General features: G+C 50.1%; 2 protein-coding genes across 2 annotated transcripts in view; both read right to left on the reverse strand.

Annotated features, from left to right (window-relative positions):
* The window catches only part of CDK5RAP1 (CDK5 regulatory subunit associated protein 1), a 42,043-nt gene extending 39,316 nt beyond the window's left edge, over window positions 1-2,727 (reverse strand). Inside the window, 1 exon segment of the mRNA XM_021921126.2 lies at window positions 2,269-2,727. The gene's annotated coding sequence lies outside the window, so the exon portion shown is untranslated.
* A 7,849-nt stretch (window positions 2,728-10,576) lies between these two features.
* SNTA1 (syntrophin alpha 1) overlaps window positions 10,577-19,690 on the reverse strand; it is a 35,725-nt gene continuing 26,611 nt past the window's right edge. Inside the window, exons 4-8 of the mRNA XM_003904849.3 lie at window positions 15,171-15,378; window positions 14,893-15,023; window positions 12,758-12,954; window positions 11,321-11,508; window positions 10,577-11,219 (exon numbers count right to left, since the gene is read on the reverse strand). Of these exons, the coding sequence (XP_003904898.1) occupies window positions 11,127-11,219; window positions 11,321-11,508; window positions 12,758-12,954; window positions 14,893-15,023; window positions 15,171-15,378 (817 nt within the window). The 3' untranslated portion in view covers window positions 10,577-11,126. The remainder of the gene's footprint in view (window positions 11,220-11,320; window positions 11,509-12,757; window positions 12,955-14,892; window positions 15,024-15,170; window positions 15,379-19,690) is intronic.

The raw sequence follows: 19,690 nt of genomic DNA on the forward strand, positions 1-19,690 counted from the left end.
TTCTTTTTCTGACTAAGGAAGAATTCTAGGATCACCATATATTTTTAATGGACCCCCTGACTATGGCCTACCACACTCCAGCCATGCCACACTTCTTTGTATTAATCTTCACTAGCTTGTAGGATTTTACACACGCTGTTCTCTGGCTGGCATATCTTCCCTCTAGTGGCTGTATAACACCTGTAATACTTTCAGCTTTCTTCCTCTGGGAAGACTGCTCTGGCCATCACCCTCGAAGTCTAGGTGGGATCCTTCTCTGGGTTCCCAAAGCTCTCTTCTAGCTCTCCATCACAAGACTCATCACACTTTGCTGTTATTACTGACACTTCTGCCAGCCCTAGTAAACTGGCAGGTTCCTGCAAGCAGGGAACAAGCATCATTCATTTCTACACCTTCACCATCTCCTATTGTGGTAGCTGCCTCATGGCAGGTGCTAAACATCAGTGGTTCCCAACCTTTTTGGTACCAGGCATCGGTTTCATGGGAGATAATTTTTCCACAGACAGGGAAGCAGGGGTATGTTGAAACTGTTCCACCTCAGGCATTTAGATTCTCATAAGGAGCGTGTAATCTTGAGCCAGTGCGGTGGCTCACATCTTTATAATCCCAGTACTTTGGGAGGCTGAGGCAGCAGGATTGCTTGAGCTCAGGAGTTCAAGACCAGCCTGGGCAACATGGCAAGACCCCGTCTCTACAACAAATTAAAAAACAAAAACTTAGCCAGCCATTGTGGTGTGTGCCTGTAGTCCCTGCAACTGGAGAAGCTGAGGTAGGAGGATCACTTGAGCCGGAGATGCAGAGGTTGCAGTGAGCCGAGATTGTGCCACCACACTCCAGCCTGGACAACAGAGAGAAACCCTGTCTCCAAAAAAAAAAAAAAAAAAAAAAGTAAATGGAATGCACAACCTAGATCCCTTGCATACACGCAGTTCACAATAGGGTTTGTTCCTATGAGAATCTAATGCCACGGCCGATATGACAGGAGGCAGAGCTCAGGCAGTAACACCAGCTTGCTGCTCACCTCCTTCTGTGCGGCCTGGTTCCTCACAGGCCACGGACAGGCACCATTCTGCCACCTAGGGTCAGGGGAACCCCGCTATACATGTGTAAAGAGCAGATGTGGCCCATTACCTTTCCAATGAGATCACCTGCCACATCTGCTACTAGCACTCAGGAGCAATGCCAACCCAGTTTCAAGTGTCACAGAAGAACAGCCTTAAAGTGTGAGCTTTAAAATAGCCCATTTCTACTCCATAATTGCTGTGTGACCTTTGGCAAGACAAATTTCTGTCTCTGAGTCACCAATTCCACTTGTGTAAAATAAGGATAAAAGCAGCACTTACTCCCTCCAAGAAGTGTTATAAGAATAAGATATTAAAAACCCAACTTGAGATACAGTAAGTGTTCACTAACTGCAATTCACAGCCCACACCCCCTTTCATGGAGAGTATTAGAGCATCCTGGTTAAGAGCATGGACTCTACTAAAAATACAAAAATTAGCCGGGTGTGGTGGCATGCGCCTGTAATCCTAGCTACCCAGGAAGCTGAGGCAGGAGAACAGGAGAATCGCTGGAACTCGGGGGGCAGGGGCTACAGTGAGCCGAGATCGCGTCACTGCACTGCCTGGGCGACAGAGCAAGACTCCGTCTCAAAAAACAAAAACAAAAAAAAATTTTTAAAAACAGTATGGACCCTAGAGTCTGAATCTGACCCCACTGCTGCTAAGCCAGCTAAACCTTAGGCACCTGTCTTAAACTCTGGGAGCCTCTAGATGGGGATAATAGCACCTATCTCCATAAGCCTACTGTGGGATCAAATGCAGTAATACAAGCAAAATGCTTTGCATAACACAGTGTAGAAGCCTCTCTGCAGGCTCGAAATTAATTCTGACAGTCGGCAATGAGGCTAGAACAATAGTGTACAACAACATCCCGAACACTTTATTGGCTGGTTACAATGCGTTAGGCATGGTGCAAAGCATTTTCCGCGAATTATTACCTATAACCCTCACAGCAACCCTGTGAGGCAGGCTGTACTGTCAACCCCACTTCACGGGTGGCGAAGCGAAGCCTTGGAAGAAGTGGAGGTGACCTGTCCAAAGTCACACGGGGTTAGGCGCCGGGGTTAGGGTACGAACCCCGACAGCCTGACGCCAGGCCCCACGCCGTAACCACCGTGCCATCCTCCCTCTTGAACACCGCGCGCTTCCCGGGATCCGCGGCCCCTCCTGCCCCAGGCGCCACTCAAAAGCAGGTGCGCAGCCCTACCTCGCGCAGCAGCAACAGCGCCCGGGGTCCCGCAGCGTTAGTTCTGCCGGCAAATCGGGTCCACTCACCGGTCCGCCGCTGGGCTGATACACAAGCGACTTCCGTTCCGCCGGTACTTCAGGCCGGGTCATTCTAACGGAAGTGCTTCGTTTTTACAGTCCGGGTGGACCCAAAGCTCCGTGGCGGCGCTGAACTTTAGGGCAGCCACTAATCACGGGCTTAAGAGGCAATTGAGCGCCTCAGCGTGGGTGAGTGCAAATGAAATGTGCGCTAAATGTCAGATACATCGGATGTGGAAGAAGAAATGTCAAATGGTGTCAAATAGTTCATATATGTTTATATTGATTGTGTGCTGCAATAATTGTTGGGACATATTGGGTACATTCTTTGAATTTTTTTTTTATTTGTAGCTATGGTGACAGAAATATTTGAATTAAGTTCACCTGTTGTTTCTTTTTACTTTTTCAATGTGGCTAGCAGGGGGTAAAAAATTGGTGTGGTCATGGCTCACTGCAGCTGCCGCCTCCCATGCTAAAGCAGTCCTCCCACCTCAGCCTCCCAAGTGGCTGGGACTGCAGGCAGGCGCCACCACGCCCAGCTAATTTTTTTTTTTTTTTTTTTTTTTGGAGAGGCAGGTCTACCCGTGTTGCCCAGGCAGGTCTCAAACTCCTACCTAGGCGCAAGCCATCCTCCCACCTTGGCCTCCCAAAGTGCTGGGATTGTAGGTGTGAGCCACTGTACCAGGTCCTTACTGGGAAATTTTAAGTCACCTAAGAGGTTCATGCTCTATTTCTATTGGAGGGTGCTGCCCTGTAGGTTAATGACTTCCTGATTCACATCTCCAGCTGGACCCTCCCTGCAGTTCCAGAGCCATAGCTCAGCTGCCTACTTGACACTTCTTGGGTGTCTGATGACCATCTCTATCATGAACTCTTCATTTCCACACACGCACCTTCACCAAAAACCTGTACCTGCCATTCTGGCCCATCTCAGTAAATGGCCCAACCATCCTTCCAGGTGCACTAGGAGGAACTGAATGGTCATTTTCTTCACCTCCCTGGATCCCCACGTTCTACCTGTCAGCAAGCCCTGTCAACTTTAACTACAAAATGTCAAATCTGTCTACTCGGTAGCTACAACTACCCAGGCCACCACTGTCTCATCAGAAACAATCACAGTAGGGCCGGGCGCGGTGGCTCAAGCCTGTAATCCCAGCACTTTGGGAGGCCGAGACGGGCGGATCACGAGGTCAGGAGATCGAGACCATCCTGGCTAACACGGTGAAACCCTGTCTCTACTAAAAAGTACAAAAAACTAGCCGGGCGAGGTGGCGGGCGCCTGTAGTCCCAGCTACTCTGGAGGCTGAGGCAGGAGAATGGCGTGAACCCGGGAGGCGGAGCTTGCAGTGAGCCGAGATCCGGCCACTGCACTCCAGCCTGGGCGACAGAGCAAGACTCCGTCTCAAAAAAAAAAAAAAAGAAAAAAGAAACAATCACAGTAGCCTGCTAACGGTCACCTTGTCTCCTGAGAACAGTTTCCCACACACAGCCTAAGGGAATTTGTCTGTTTTATTAAATCAAATTACATCACTCCTCTCCTGAAAACTCTCCGTGGCAGGCTGGGCATGGTGGCTCATGCCTGTAATCCCAGCACTTTGGGAGGCCAAGATGGGCAGATTGCTTGAGCCCAGGAGTTCTAGACTAGCCTGAACAACATGATGAAACACCATATCTACAGAAAACACAAAAATTAGCCTGGCGTGGTGGCGGGTGCCTGTGGTCCCAGCTACTCAGAAGGCTGAGGCAGGAAGATTACTTGAGCCAGGGAAGTTGAGGCTTCAGTGAACCATGATCTCAACACTGCACTCCAACCTGGGTACCAGAATGGGACCATGTCTGGAAAAAGAAAAACACAAAAACGGCCAGGCACAATGGCTCATGCCTGTAATCCCAGCACTTTGGGCAACTGAGGTGGTTGGATCACGAGGTCAGGAGTTCAAGACCAGCCTGACCAATATGGTAAAACCTCATCTCTACTAAAAATACAAAAAAAAAAAATTAGCTGGGCATGGTGCCACATGCCTGTAGTCCCAGCTGCTCGGGAGGCTGAGGCAGGACAATTGCTTGAACCCGGGAAGTAGAGATTGCAGTGAGCGGAGATCGAGCCTCTGCACTCCAGCCTGGGCGACAGAGCAAGACTCCGTCTCAAAACAAAACAAAACAAAACAAAACAAAAAGCTTAAGAGCTTTCGGTTGCCCTTGCAATAAAATCCAGATTTCCTACTGTGTCCTAGGGGCCTGCATGATGTGGCCCCGCTTACTTGTTTTGTTTTGTTTGTTTGTTTGTTTTTGAGATGGTGTCTCACTCACTCTGTCACCCAGGCTGGAGTGCAGTGGCGCAATCTCGGCTCAGTGCAACCTCTGCCTCCCAGGCTCAAGCGACTCTCCTGCCTCAGCCTCCTGAGTAGCTGGGATTACAGGCGTGCACCACCACACCAAACTAATATTTGTATTTTTAGTAGAGCAGGGTTTCACCATGTTGGCCAGCTTGGTCTCAAACTCCTAGCCTCAAGTCATCCGCCGACCTCGACCTCCTAAAGTGCTAGCATTACAGGCAAGCACCACCATGCCCAGCTGATTTTTGTGTTTTTACTAGAGATGGGATTTTGCCATGTTGGCCAGGCTGGTCTCAAACTCCTGGCCTCAAGTGATCCTCCCACCTCAGCCTCCCAAAGTGCTGGGATTATAGGCATGAGCCACCATGTTTGGCCCCCTGCTTACTTTTACTTCTCCAACCCATGTACTTCTTACCACTTACTTCTCCTACTGTGTTCTCTCTAGTTGACATAGTTCAACTACATAATTTTATTTTGCTCCTTAAATATCCCAAGCAAATGTTTATTTCAGACCCTCTCTCTCTCTTTTTTTTTTTTTTTTTTTTTTTTTGAGACAGAATCTTGCTCTGTCACCCAGGCTGGAGTGCAATGGCATGATCTTGGCTCACTACAACCTCCGCCTCCCGGGTTCAAGCAATTATCCTGCCTCAGCCTCCCAAGTAGCTGGGATTACAGGCACGTGACACCATGCCCACAGAGCCTCTCTTCTTACTATGATCTTTCTGGAATGCTCTTCTCCAAAATTGTTTCATGGCTGGCCCCTTCTCATCCTTTAGGTCTCAGCATAAATGTCAGCTCTTCAGAGAGACCCTCTCTGACCACTTCATATAAACTACTTCATCACTTCTCGTATTATTTTCTTCACCGTATTTGTCACTATTCAAAATGTTGACATTACTTGTTTTCTTATCACTGCCTATTCCTTGGACTATCAGCTCCCTGAGAGGAGGGACACATCGTGTCTTGTTCAAGGCTTTATCCCCATGATCTACGCAGGGTCTGACTCATAGAAGGGCTTAATGAATATTTGTTGAATGAATAAATGACTGCTTTCTGTCTTAGTTTGGGTTCCCCAGAAGCAGACCCTAAGACAAGTATTTTTTTTTTTAGACTGACTCTCACTCTGTTACCCAGGCTGGAGTGCAGTGGCCCAATCTCAACTCACTGCAACCTCCACCTCCCGGGTTCAAGCGATTCTCCTGCCTCAGCCTCCCAAGTAGCTGGGATTACAGGCACACGCCATCACGCCCAGCTAATTTTTGTATTTTTAGTAGAGATGGGGTTTCACCATGTTGGCCAGGCTGGTCTCGAACTCTTCACCTCAGGTGATCCACCCACCTTGGCCTCCCTAAGTGCTGGGATTACAGGCGTGAGCTACTGTGCCTGGCTCCTAAGACAGGTACTTGAGTGCAGGTAGTTGATTTGCAAAGTAATCTCAGGAAACACTGGTAGGGTAGTAGGGGAGTGAAACAGGGAAGGGGAGGCAGCCAATAAACATTCTTTTTTTTTTTTTTTTTTTTTTTTTGAGACGGAGTCTCGCTCTGTTGCCCAGGCTGGAGTGCGGTGGCGCAATCTCGGCTCACTGCAAGCTCCGCCTCCCGGGTTCACGCCATTCTCCTGCCTCAGCCTCCCGAGTAGCTGGGACTACAGGCGCCCGCAGCCACACTGGGCTAATTTTTAGTGTTTTTAGTAGAGACGGGGTTTCACTGTGTTAGCCAGGATGGTCTTGATCTCCTGACCTCGTGATCCACCCGTCTCGGCCTCCCAAAGTGCTGGGATTACAGGCGTGAGCCACCCCGCCCGGCAGCATTCTTATCAAGCAACTTTCTTGCAGGCATCTAGGCCTTAATCCTGCTGGAGAACACTGGGAAATAATACAGAACACTGTGCTGGTTAATTATTTGTGTCAACTTGACTGGGCCACAGGTTGCCCAGGTATCTGGTTAAATGTTATTTCTGGGTGTGTTTCTTGAGGAAGAGATTAGCTTTGGTAGACTGCACTCCACAATCTGGATGGACATCATCTAACCCCTCGGGGACCCAAATAGGACAGGAAGGCAGAGCAAGGTTGAACTATCTCTCTGCCTGTCTGCTTAAGCTGAGACATTGGTCTTCTCCTGCCCTTGGACTAGGACTTAAACACCATTGGCACTCCTGATTCTCAGTCTTTTAGATTCAAACTGGAATTTACACCACCACCTTTCCTCGGTGTGCAGCTTGCAGATGACAAATTGTAGGACTTCTTGGCCTCTATAATCACTTGAACCAATTCCTTATAATAAATCTCATTCTAGATATAAAAATATACATATAGTGACCAGGCACAGTGGCTCATGTCTGTAATCCCAGCACTTTGGGAGGCCAAGGTGGGAAGATCACTGGAGGTCAGGAGACCAGCCTGGCCAACATGGTGAAACCCTGTCTCTACTAAAAATACAAAAAAATTAGCCAGGCATGGTGGCAAGCGCCTGTAATCCCAGCTGCTCAGGAGGCTGAGGCAAGATAATTGCTTGAACCTAGGAGTCAGAGGTTGCAATGAGCCGAGATTGGGCCACTGCACTCCAGCCTGGGTGACAACGTGGGACTCTGTCTCAAAACAAAAAAAATTAGCAAGGCATGGTGGCACATGCCTGTAATCCCAGCTACTTGGAAGGCTGAGGCAGGAGAATCGCTTGAACCCAGGAGATGGAGGTTGTAGTGAGAGTTCACCTCCTGATTCTCTCACCTCAGCCTCCCAAAGTACTGGGATTACAAGTGTGCGCCACCGCGCCCCGCCGAACTTCATTTAATTTAAACTGTGATGCACAGCTCAGTAATTGGAAGACTTTAGAATGATTAGAACAAGGGTATGTGACTCTACCGTAAATGCTATAAAATCTGAATACAAATCAAGTATTTCCAATGAAAATTTGACATCTGAATAGAGATGTGCTAGAGGTATAAAACATACACTGGGTTTCCAAGACTTAGCGCAAAAAAGGATTATAAAACATCTCACTAGTAAACGCTTATGAGTTGAAGTGATAATATTTTGGGTACATTGGGTTAAATAAAATATATTATTAAAAATTATTTTCATCTATTTTTAAAACTTTTTAAAATGTGGCTACTAGAAATTGTTAAATTTGATAAGTGGCTTGTGTTATATTTCTGTTGGACAGTGCAGGGCCAGAAAGTCTCCAAAGTGAACAAGGGCTTTGAAGTCAGACAGACCTGATTTGAATCCCAGGTCAGATATTTCATAGCTGTGTGACATTTGGCAATTTACTCTCCCCTTCTGAGCCCAGGTTTTCTTATCTATGAAACTGAGATAACTGTGCCCACTATATAGGTATATGGTGAGGACCCAGTAAGATAACGTATGCACAGTGTCTGGAAGATCACACTGTCTATATGTTAGCCATGGCTGGGGCAAGAGGGGAAGTGGCCACTGTGCCTTTTTTTTTTTTTTTTTTTGAGACTGAGTTTTACTCTGTAGCTCAGGCTGGCGTGCAATGGCGTGATCACGGCTCACCACAACCTCAGCCTCCCAAGTAGCTGGGACTACAGGCACATGCCACCACACCTGGCTAATTTTTGTATTCTTAGTAGAGACGGGGTTTCACCATGTTGGCCAGGCTGGTCTTGAACTCCTGACCTTCAGTGATCCACCCTCCTTAGCCTCCCAAAGTGCTGGGATTACAAGTGTGAGCTGCCACACCCAGCTCGCCACGCCATTCTTAAAAGGGGGCCCAGGCTGGGAATAGTGGCTCCTGCCTGTAATCCTAGCACTTTGGGAGGCCAAGACCAGAGGATTGCTTGAGTTCAGGAGTGTGAGACCAGCCTGGGCAACATGGCAAGACCCCATCTCTACAACAAGTTAAAAAATAAAAAATTAGCCAGCCATGGTGGCACAGGCCTGTGGTCCTAGCAACTTGGGAGGCTGAGTTAGGAGGATCACTTGAGTCTGGGAGGCCGAAGCTGCAGTGAGCCAGGATCCCGCAACTGCACTCCAGCCTGGGCAACAAAGCGAGACCCCACCTCAAAAACAAAAAATAGGGCGGGGGGTGGTGTTCCAAGTGAAGGCACCAGACTGCTGATGGCCAGAAGGAAAATGAGTGAGTCTTTGGTGGTTTGGGATGTTGCTTAAAATTTAGTGGATAAGCTGAGAAAGTTTCATTTTCACAAAGAAACAATGCTGCCATTATAAGTAAGCTAAAAGTAATTGCCTCAAAGTCAAGTTACCTGGTCTCAATTTTGTTTGTTTGTTTGTTTTTGAGACGGAGTCACGCTCTGGGGCCCAGGCTGAGTGCAGTAGGGCAATCTCTGCTCACTGCAAACTCCACCTCCAGGGTTCAAATGATTCTGTCTTAGCCTCCCAAGTAGCTGAGATTACAAGCGCACACCACCATGCCCGGCTAATTTGTTGTTGTTGTTGTTGTCGTTTGTTTTGTTTGTTTTTTTGAGACCGAATCTCACTCTGTTACCCAGGCTGGAGTGCAGTGGCGCGATCTCAGCTCACTGCAACCTCCACCTCCCAGGTTCAAGCGATTCTCCTGCCTCAGCCTCCTGAGTAGCTGGGATTACAGGCAGGTGCCACCATGCCCGGCTAATTTTTGTATTTTTAGTAGCAACAGGGTTTCACCATGTTGGCCAGGCTGGTCTTGAACTCCTGACCTCAGGTGATCCACCCGCCTCAGCCTCCCAGAGTGCTGGGATTACAGGCATGAGCCACTGCACCAGACACATCATCTTTGTTTTATCTCGTGGCTACACTGAAGAAACTGAACCTTTAGAAAGTTTAAAAAAAAAAAAAGTTCTGGGCTGGGCGCGGTGTCCTAGCACTTTGGGAAGCTGATGCAGGAGGATCACTTGAGGTCAGGAGTTTAAAACCAGCCTGGCCAACATGGTGAAACCCCATCTTTACTAAAACTACAAAACAGTAGTGGGGCATGGTGGTGGGCAGTGGTGGGCACCTGTAATCCCAGCTACTCGGGAAGCTGAGGCAGGAGAATCACTTGAACCGGGAGGTGGAGGTTGCAGTGAGCTGAGAACACACCACTGCACTCCCACCTGGGTGACAGAGCAAGACCCCATCTCAAAAAAAAAAAAAAAAAAAAAAATTCTCCATCATTGCTGTTGTCGTTGTGATTTTAGTAGGGAGTCATAACCACCACCCACTCACATCCAGTCAGCACATCGCAGTTTCCGAAGCACCAAACACATTCCACTCCACCTCCCTTCTGCAGGAAAGGGTCCTGAAGCTCTCTAAGATGGCTTTAAAATGGATCCACAAATTATTTGACATTCCTTTCTTCAAGAAGTGGAGCCTAATTCCCCTCCCCTTGAGTGTGGACTGAACTTAGTGACTCACTTCTAACAAATAGAACAAAGCAGAAGCAACAGTGTATGGCTTCCAAGACTGGGTCGTAAGAGGCACTGTTTGTGGCTTCCTCCTTGCTCTCTTCTGTCTCATTGTGGGGAAAGCCAACTGCCATATCATGAGAAAACTCAAGCAGCAGCTCTAGGGTTAGCCCTACATGGTGAGGAATGGAGACCTCCTACCCACAGCCATGTGCATGAGCAGTATCGGAATGGATCATCCAGCCCCAGTCAAGCCTTCAGATGACTGCAGCCCTAGCTGACAATTTGACTGCAACCTCATGAGCGACCCTGAGACAAGAACAGCCCAGCTTAGCCCCTCTCAAATCCCTGACCCACAGAACCTAAGAGATAATGAATATTTGTCATTTTAAGCTGCAAAAATATGGGGTAATTTGTCACACAACAATAGATAACCAATACACTCTCTTTGGCCCATGTGGTAAAAGTCTGTTCTTCTCCAGGGAAAGGTGCCCCAGTCCTTGGTCTGGTCCATCTTGGGACTGCAGGAGCCACCCCAGGACCCAAAGGCCAAGGCACAGACCACAGACACTGGGCCGGGCTGCCTGTGTCTCACAGGCTGTTTATTTATCCAAGAGTAAGGAGGAGAGAGAGGATGAAGAGAAAAACCAGACTCCCCAAGGTGGCAGGGCTGAGGGGAAAAACAAACAAAGTCTCCTCTTGTTTCTCTTGCCGCTGACCCCAGGGGACTCCAGCTTCAGATGGGACCTCTAGGGGTGGCTTAGGGGCCTCGAGGAGGCCTGGCAGCTCAGCTGTTGGCTGGGGTCAGGATCCGCACAGGGGCAGGTCCCAGACTCGGAATGGCTTCTGTGTACACAAAATATCTCTCCGCAAAAGGCACTGGTGGAGGGGGGCAGCAGGAAGGCCACCCCATCACAGGCAGAGTCCACTCTGTCCTGGGTCTGGGTCCTGGGCCCCGGGCCCCAAGACCAATCCAGTCTCCCTCAGGGGTGGGGTTTCAGAGGCCCTTGTTCCTCTCCTCTCCCTTCCCTCAGCCCAGGGGTGAGCAGGCAGTCGGTGGAGGCCCAGCTCAGGCCATGTCATGGACACCCCTCTTCAGGGCTAGTGCATCCGGTGACTTCTAGGCCAATAGCCCAAGGCGGGTGACTTTGGCTGAGAGGAAGGAGTGGATGATGAAGACTATGGTTTTGGGACACGAGTGCAGGTCCAGCTGCTGCAGGGTGGATGGAGAGAAGAGTCAGGGCCCTGGCCAGGCTGGCCTCCAAGAGTGCATACCCCCTCCTCCCCAGGGTGCAAAGGCAGCCCCTCACTCACGATCTCGCCTTCAGCACCTCCAAAGTCCAGGAAAAGGAGACTGGCACCATCATCTGAAGACATCTGCAGCTTCTCGAAGGGCTGTCGCAGGAGCACAGCTCGGGCTGCACCTGGCTCAGCCGCCCACAGTGTGAAGCCCTTGTCGATGTGCACAGACAGGCTGCAGGGACGCCCGTTCCATGTGCAGGCTGCAGGGAGGGCACATAGGTACAGGCACAGCTGGCACCTCAGACACTACACCCCAACCTCCAACCCCCACCGCAGCTTACAAAGTGGGGCCTGAATGCCTCCAGGGACGGGAGGCTCACTGTTTGTCGTGGCACCTGTACACCCACCCTGCAGAGAGTCATCACCCCCACCCTCAGAGGACCTACACCCACTTCCAGTCCACAAGTAGAAAGGGGGAGCTTAAAATCTGCCATGGACTGGAGGCTCACTCCTGATAAAGGCATCATCAGATCGACCAAGCACCACCCTTGGAGACCTGCAGAGTTGCCCAGCTAAATTTAAATTTCAGATAAACAATGACTAATTTGGGCATACTTCTATGAAAAAAGTATTCATTGTTAACCTGAAATTCAAATGAGGCTGGGTGTCCTGTATTTCCTCTGGCAACCCTACCCCAAGTGCCATCTCTCACATCCTCACCAGCAGATTGACAAAGCTGGAGCAAGAAAACCCCAGGGAGAAGAGTCTCTGCCTGCCAGGGCACCTGCACATCCAAAACAGAGGGCCCAAACCCAACTTCCTTTTTTTTTTTTTTTTGGAGAAACAGTCTCACTCTGTTACCCAGGCTGGAGTGCAGCGGGCACAATCTCAGCTCACCACAACCTCCACCTCCCGGGTTCAAGCGATTCTTGTTCCTCAGCTTCCTGCATAGCTGGGACTACAGGCACCTACTACCATGCCCAGCTAATTTTTGTATTATTATTATTATTTTTTTTTTTTTTTGAGACAGAGTCTTTCTCTGTTGCCCAGGCTGGAGTGCAGTGGTGCAATCTGGGACCACTACAACCTCCGCCTCCCAGATTCAAGCAATTCTTCTGCCTCAGCCTCCTGAGTAGCTGGGACTACGGGCGCCCGCCACCACACCTGGCTAATTTTTGTATTTTTAGTAGACACAAGGTTTCACCATTTTGGCCAGGCTGGTCTTCAACTGCTGACCTCAAGTGATCCACCCGCCTCAGCCTCGCAAAATGTTGGGATTACAGGCATGAGCCACCACACCCAGCCAATTTTTGTATTATTAGTAGAGACGGGGTTTTGCCATGTTGGCCAGGCTGGTCTCAAACTTCTGACCTCAGGTGATCCACCCACCTTGACCTCCAAACCCCATTTTCTGTCCCCTCCTGAAGTGCCCTAAAGAAGGAAGCTTGAATGCCCCTGGGGATAAGAGGCTCATTACCAGAGGGACACTCCCAGATCCTCCCAGCACACCTGTAGACACCTCCTGCACACCCTCGGCGGCCCGGTGACAGCCATCCACCAGCTGGCGGGTCCAGGCAGCCAGCTCCTGCGGTGACTCCACGCTGAACAGGTGAGTGTCCACACCGTGACGCGTGCCCGTGCGCAGGGCAAAAGAGAGCTCTGCGTCGTAGGGCACTGAGCCCTTGGAGGGGCCTGAGTGCACCAGTCTGGGGGTGAGGGGCAGAGGGCTGAGCATGAGGTCTCGGGCAGGGGGCAAATAGTTCTGGGCAAAGGGGCCAATGACCTGGGAAAAACCCTGTAAATCCTTTACCACCTAACAGGACAGGACTTGCCAGGGGGCACTGATTGACTCAGCAGGAGACACCTCCTGCCACCCTCCCTGTCGCTCCCTTGGCTCCGGCTACACTGGTGTCCTCACACACACCTAGCACACGCCTGCCTCAGCACCTCTGCGTATGCTGTTCCCTCTGCCTATACACGCTTCCCTGATTATCTCCATGGCTCACTCCCTCACTTCCTTCAGATGTTAGTTTAAATGTCACCTCCTCTGAGAAGCTTTCCCTGGCCTGCCAGTCCAAAATAGCTCCCTTGTCACTCACTAGCCTTACTTTTTCATCATGGTACCAGAAATTATACTTTTTATTATTTGTTTTTGTTGGTTTTTCACTGTCTTTTTCACTAGGATGTCAGCTAGGTTAGAAATGTTGATCTTGCGTTCACCACTGTATTCCCAATAAGTAAAACTATGCCTGACCACAGTAGGTGCTCAATAAACATTTGTTGCCTGACTTGAATCACTTGATTAGGTAGACAATCCAGGACCTAATTATCCCTAGTAGCCAGCAGGCTCCTGACACACAGGCCAGAGCCAGCCTGAGGTAAGGAGACATGGGTGACAAGGACTTCAGACCCCTGCAGCTTGACTGTCACTTGCTGTGTGGCCTTGGTAAGCCAACTGCCCCTCTCTGGGGCAGACCTAAGAGTTCTGTCCCATATCCCTCTTTGTTCCTCCCTTCACCCACTCTTTCTCCTATAGCTCACGTCCCCCCCAGACTTCTGCTGACGCCAGCCTTCCACTTTCCAGCCCTGAGCTGCAGACCCCTGAGTCCCCAAGCTTCCTATCCAAGCTCCCTCTCCATCCCACACACACTCTGGACTTGACTCAGCATCTTGCTCCAGCCTCCTCCCTTTCCACCCCCACCCCCAGTCCCACGCTCACCCAGACACCAGCTCCAAACCTCCTGTTCATTCCAGACCCCTCCTTCACCCGCCCCATCTGGCAAGCACGGAGCCCTGTTAATTTTACACCCATGTGGTTTCCAATGCCAATGCTGCCTTTCTTCTCCATCTGCTCCTGCCGCCCACTTCCACCTCCCCCAGCCACCATCATCTCTCCTGCACGACTGCAGCGCTTCCCCACTTCCATCCTGTACTCTCCGCAGCATTTTCCATGTGGCAGCCACAGGGATTCTCTTAAAGCAACCAGAGCACCTTGCTCCCCAGCTTAAACCCTTCAACACTGCCAAACTCTTAAGATAAAGCTAACATTCCTTAATCAGGCAAAAGAAGCTCTGCAAGATCAGGCCCTGCCAACTCCCTTCTCTCCATTTCCTGCATGAATTCTGGTTATCACAAACTCATCATGCCTCTGTACCTTTGACCATGATGTTCTCTCTGCATGGGATGCTCTTTCACCCTTTCTTAAACAGAAAACTTCTACTCATCCATCAAAGTCCAGCTCAGATGTCACCTCCTCCCTGAAGCGTTCCTCAACTACCCCTACAGAGTTAAGTGGCTCCTACAAACTCTGCACTGTAATGGCTGTTCCTGGGTCTGTCTCCCCAATCAGACAAGGTTCTCTCTGGAGGCAGCGACTGTTGGGGTCAGCTCTGTGCCCTCTGACCCATGCAGCATAAGGCATAAGTGTCAATGAATGAGTGGCTAGCGGGGACCTTATGTCCTTTTGTTCCAAGCACCCATTTTACAGATAAGGAAACTGAGGCCCAGACAGGGCAGAGACTTGCTTCAGGTCACCTAGGGAATAGCTGAGGGTGGACAGGGCTGGAGTTTCCAGCTTCTGGGGCCCTGCTGGAGCATCTCCCGGCAAGTTCTGGGGCAGACATACTGCCCCTGCCCATGGGTACCTGGTGGCGATGAGTGGGGCAGTACGGACTGGCCGGCTCAGGGCCTCGCGGGTCTCAGGGAGAGAAGAGTAGAGGAGCAGTTCCTTTTCAGTCAGCAGGGCCAGGGTGGGGGCCGTGCCCCCACTGGGCAGCTGCAGGGGACAAAACAGCAGTAAGGATGGGTGGGGGAAGAGAGGGCAGAGGGCCAGGGTGGGGCAAGGTAGCCGGGGCACTGGGAACAGGGCCAGCTCCAAAGGAGCAGAAGAGAGGGAGGGATAGGTCCCAGGCCCAGCAGGCACCTGCTCAGTCAGCCAGCCAATCTGCTTGATGTCCTGGCTGGCAGCTGTGCTGGTGGCTGCCAGCAGTGCCTGCAGCTCATCCTTGACCCGCAGCATCAGAGCGTTGACCTGGGCTTGGATGGCACTCGCCCACGACCTCGCGCTGGCCTCATCCTTGGCCCTCAGGAAGAGGGTGTCTTGGCCTTCTGCCGAGCAGATCTCCAGATACCTGCAGGCACAAATGGGTGGAGGCAAGGACCTGACCACTAGGCTGCAGCTGCCCAACCCTGGCCCAAGAAACCCCACCCACCACCAAACCAGAAGAAACCAGGGGGATGTCCCTGAGAATCAGGAGCGACCCTCACTGCTGGGCTCCAGCCGCAGTTGCTGTGGCCTCATGGGGCATAGAGACAAGAGAGTGTGAGACACACACACATATTCATGTATTTTGTGGGGATTTTGTTGTTTTTGAAACAGAGCCTCGCTCTGTCACCCAGGCTGCACTGCAATGCCCCAATCTCGGCTCACTGCAATCTCCGCCTCCCAGGTTCAAGCGATTCTCCTGCCTCAGCCTCCCAAGAAGCTGGGATTACAGGTGCACGCCACCACACCCAGATCATTTTTGTATTTTTAATAGAGATGGGGTTTCACCATATTGGCCAGGATGGTCTTGATCTCCTGACCTCGTGATCTACCCGCCTCTGCCTCCCAAAGTGCTGGGATTATAGGCATGAGCCACCGTGCCTGGCCTTATTTTTTTTATTTTTAGTAGAGATGGGGTTTCACCATCCTAGCCAGGCTGGTCTCGAACTCCTGACCTCAAATGATTAGCCTGCCTTGCCCTGCAAAGTGCTGGGATTACAGACATGAGCCACCGTGCCTGGCCTACACATATGGATATACACACAAATACACACACACACTCAAACATGCACGATGGTGTGATGGGGCCTAAATTATTGCTGTGTGACTATTCCTAATCTTGCCCCTTTCTCCTGGTTTCTAAGGAACATCCTCTTCTGGGCCAGCTCCCAGGTTCTCCTTGTTGCACAGAACTGAACTAATTCACTAATAAGAGCCGGAAAAAAAAAAAAGAAAAACTAGGCTGGGCATGGTGGCTCATGCCTGTAATCCCAGAACTCCGAGAGACTAAGCCAGGAGGATGGCTTGAGCCCAGGAGTTCGAGACCACCCTGAGCAACAAAGTGAGACACTCATCTCTAAAAAAGAAAAAAAAAAAAGTTTTTTTTTTCTTTGAGATGGAGTCACGCCCTGTCATCCAGGCTGGAGTGCCGTGGCACAATCTCTGCTCACTGCAAGCTCCGCCTCCCAGGTTCATGCCATTCTCCTGCCTCAGCCTCCTGAGTAGCTGGAACTACAGGCACCTGCCAGCATGCCTGACTAATTTTTGGCATTTTTAGTAGAGACAGGGTTTCACCGTGTTAGCCAGGATGGTCTCGATCTCCTAACCTCATGATCCGCCCGCCTCGGCTTCCCAAAGTGCTGGGATTACAGACATGAACCACTGCGCCCGGCCCAAAAAAAAATTTTTTTTTTAGTTAGCCAAGCATGGTGACATGTGCCTGTAGTCCCAGCTACTTAGAGGCTGAGGCAGGAGAATCACTTGAGCCCAGGAGTTTGAGGCTGCAGTGAGCTATGAGGGTGCCACTGCACTCCAGCCTAGATGACAGCACAAGATCTCATCTTAAAAAACAGAAAAACAGGCCGGGCGCAGTGGCTCATGCCTGTAATCCCAGCACTTTGGGAGGCCGAGGCGGGCGGATCACCTGAGGTCAGAGTTCAAGACCAGCCTGACCAACATGGAGAAACCCCGTCTCTACTAAAAATACAAAATTAGCTGGGCGTGGTGGCACATGCCTATAATCCCAGCTACTAGGGAAGCTAAGGCAGGAGAATCGCTTGAACCTGTGAGGTGGAGGTTGTGGTGAGCCGAGATCGCATCATTGCACTCCAGCCTGGGCAACAAGTGTGAAACTCCGTCTCAAAAAAAAAAAAAAAAAAAACCACACAGAAAAACAGACCGGGCGCGGTGGCTCACGCCTGTAATCCCAGCACTTTGGGAGGCCAAGGCAGGCAGATAACCTGAGGTCAGGAGTTCAGGACCAGCCTGACCAACATGGAGAAACCCCATCTCTACTAAAAACACAAAATTAGCCGGGCATGGTGGCGCATGACTGTAATCCCAGGTACTAGGGAGGCTGAGTCAGGAGAATCGCTTGAACCCGGGAGGTGGAGGTTGTAGTGAGCTGAGATTGTGCCATTGCACTCCAGCCTGGGCAACAAGCGTGAAACTCCATCTAAAAAACAAAAACAAAAACAAAAACAAAACAACTACAACAAAACTAAACTAAAGAGGTTTGAGGCCAGGCATGGTGGTTCACACCTATAATCCCAGCACTTTAGGAGGCTGAGCTGGGCAGATCACTTCAGGCCAGGAATTCAAAACCAGCCTAGCCAACAGGGCAAAACCCCATCTCTTCTAAAAACACAAAAAAATGGCCGGGCGCGGTGGCTCAAGCCTGTAATCCCAGCACTTTGGGAGGCCGAGACGGGCGGATCACGAGGTCAGGAGATCGAGACCATCCTGCTGACACAGTGAAACCCCGTCTCTACTAAAAAACACAAAAACTTAGCCGGGCGAGGTGGCGGGCGCCTGTAGTCCCAGCTACTCGGGAGGCTGAGGCAGGAGAATGGCGTAAACCCAGGAGGTGGAGCTTGCAGTGAGCTGAGATCCGGCCACTGCACTCCAGCCTGGGCGACAGAGCGAGACTCCGTCTCAAAAAAAAAAAAAAAAAAACCACAAAAAAATTAGCCAGACGTCATGGCGGGCACCTGTAGTCCCAGCTACTTGGGAGGCTGAGGCACCAGAATCACTTGATCCCGGGAGGTGGAGGTTGCAGTGAGCTGAGCTTGCACCACTGCACTCCAGCCTGGGTGACAGAGTGAGATCCCCCATCTCAAAAAAAAAAAAAAGAAATAATAAATTATTGTTTTCTAAACCACTAAATTTTAGGAATGGTTTGTGATATAGCAACAGATAGCCAAAATACCAGGAGAAAAGACTTTGGCTTTTGTCTTCTTTCTGCCTGGAATATGAACACAATTCTTGGGATGCAGCCACCATCCTGCCTCCACAAAGAAGAAAACCGCCCATAATTAAAATGGCAGAGCAGGAAGCTAGAAGCCTGGTTCCTTGATGGCATCCTGGAGCATCTACAGCAGCCAGAATAGCTGACCCCTGGACTTTTTTTAAACGTGGGAAAATTAACCCCTTTTATTTAAGTAATTTCTTGTTGGAGTTTCTATACTTGCAGCCCAGTGCAATCCTAACATTGAGTAAAAGTTTGAAGTAGTTTTCATTATATTTTGGTTGCCAGGCTGTATCCCTATGACTGGGATACTGCACTGACAGTGGGCCATATGGAACCCCAGTTATATTCAGATTACATGTATACTCAGGCATGTACATGTTCAAACACACATGCAGACATATGTACATACACACATACAAATAACATAAACACACGTACAAATCTATACTCACATGCAAATGCTCTCACATATACATACAAACACTTGCATTTACATGTCATCTACACGTGCACACACTTGGAAACATATACACACATGTTTCAGGTAATGTCTGGGATCAGGCTGGGAATCTAAGGTTCTATGAGTCTCTGAAAGGACTAATACTACCTCACCTTCACCCTCACAAAAGGCCCTTCCGGGCCAGGCATGGTGGCTCACCTCTGTAATCCCAGCACTTTGGGAGCCCAAGGTGAATGGATCTTGAGGTCAGGAGTTTGAGACCAGCCTAGCCAATGTGGCGAAACCCCATCTCTAGTAAAAATACAGCCGGATACATGCCTGTCATCCTAGCACTTTGGGGGGCCGAGGCAGGCAGAATGCCTGAGCTCAGGAATTCAAGACCAGCCTGGGCAACATGGTGAACCCCTGTCTCTGCTAAAATACAAAAAAAAATTAGCCGGGCATGTTGACAGGTGCCTGTAATCCCAGCTACTTGGGAAGTCTGAGGCAGGAGAATCGCTTGAACCCAGGAGAAGGGGACCGCAGTGAGCCAAGATTTCACCACTGCACTCCAGCCTGGGCAACAGAGCGAGACTCCATCTCAGAAACAAAAACAAAAACAAAGGCTCTTCTGTAGAGCATCTGCAAGTGACCTGTGAATCACCAGGTCTTGCCTCATGGGGGCAGGCAAGAGGTGTGGCATCAAGTGAGACCAAGAGATTTGGATACTGGACATTATTAACCAGCCCTCCCAGCCAATGTTGGGCATTTGCTTGGCATTGCACCCTGGCTGTCACTAGGACCCACAGCCCAAGCTTGTAATGCATATACCACTTAAGCATCACCTCCAACACTGCATATCCCACTTGACCAAATATGCGCCATTCAGCCACCACCATCACTCAGGCATCTTGCAACTTCCAAAGCAGAAAGGACTACCAGGAATGAGGCAAGCACCACCCTTTCTGGTTGTGTGATCTCAAGCAGGTT

The sequence above is a fragment of the Papio anubis genome, chromosome 16 (assembly GCF_008728515.1).
Source record: "Papio anubis isolate 15944 chromosome 16, Panubis1.0, whole genome shotgun sequence".
NCBI lineage: Eukaryota > Metazoa > Chordata > Mammalia > Primates > Cercopithecidae > Papio > Papio anubis.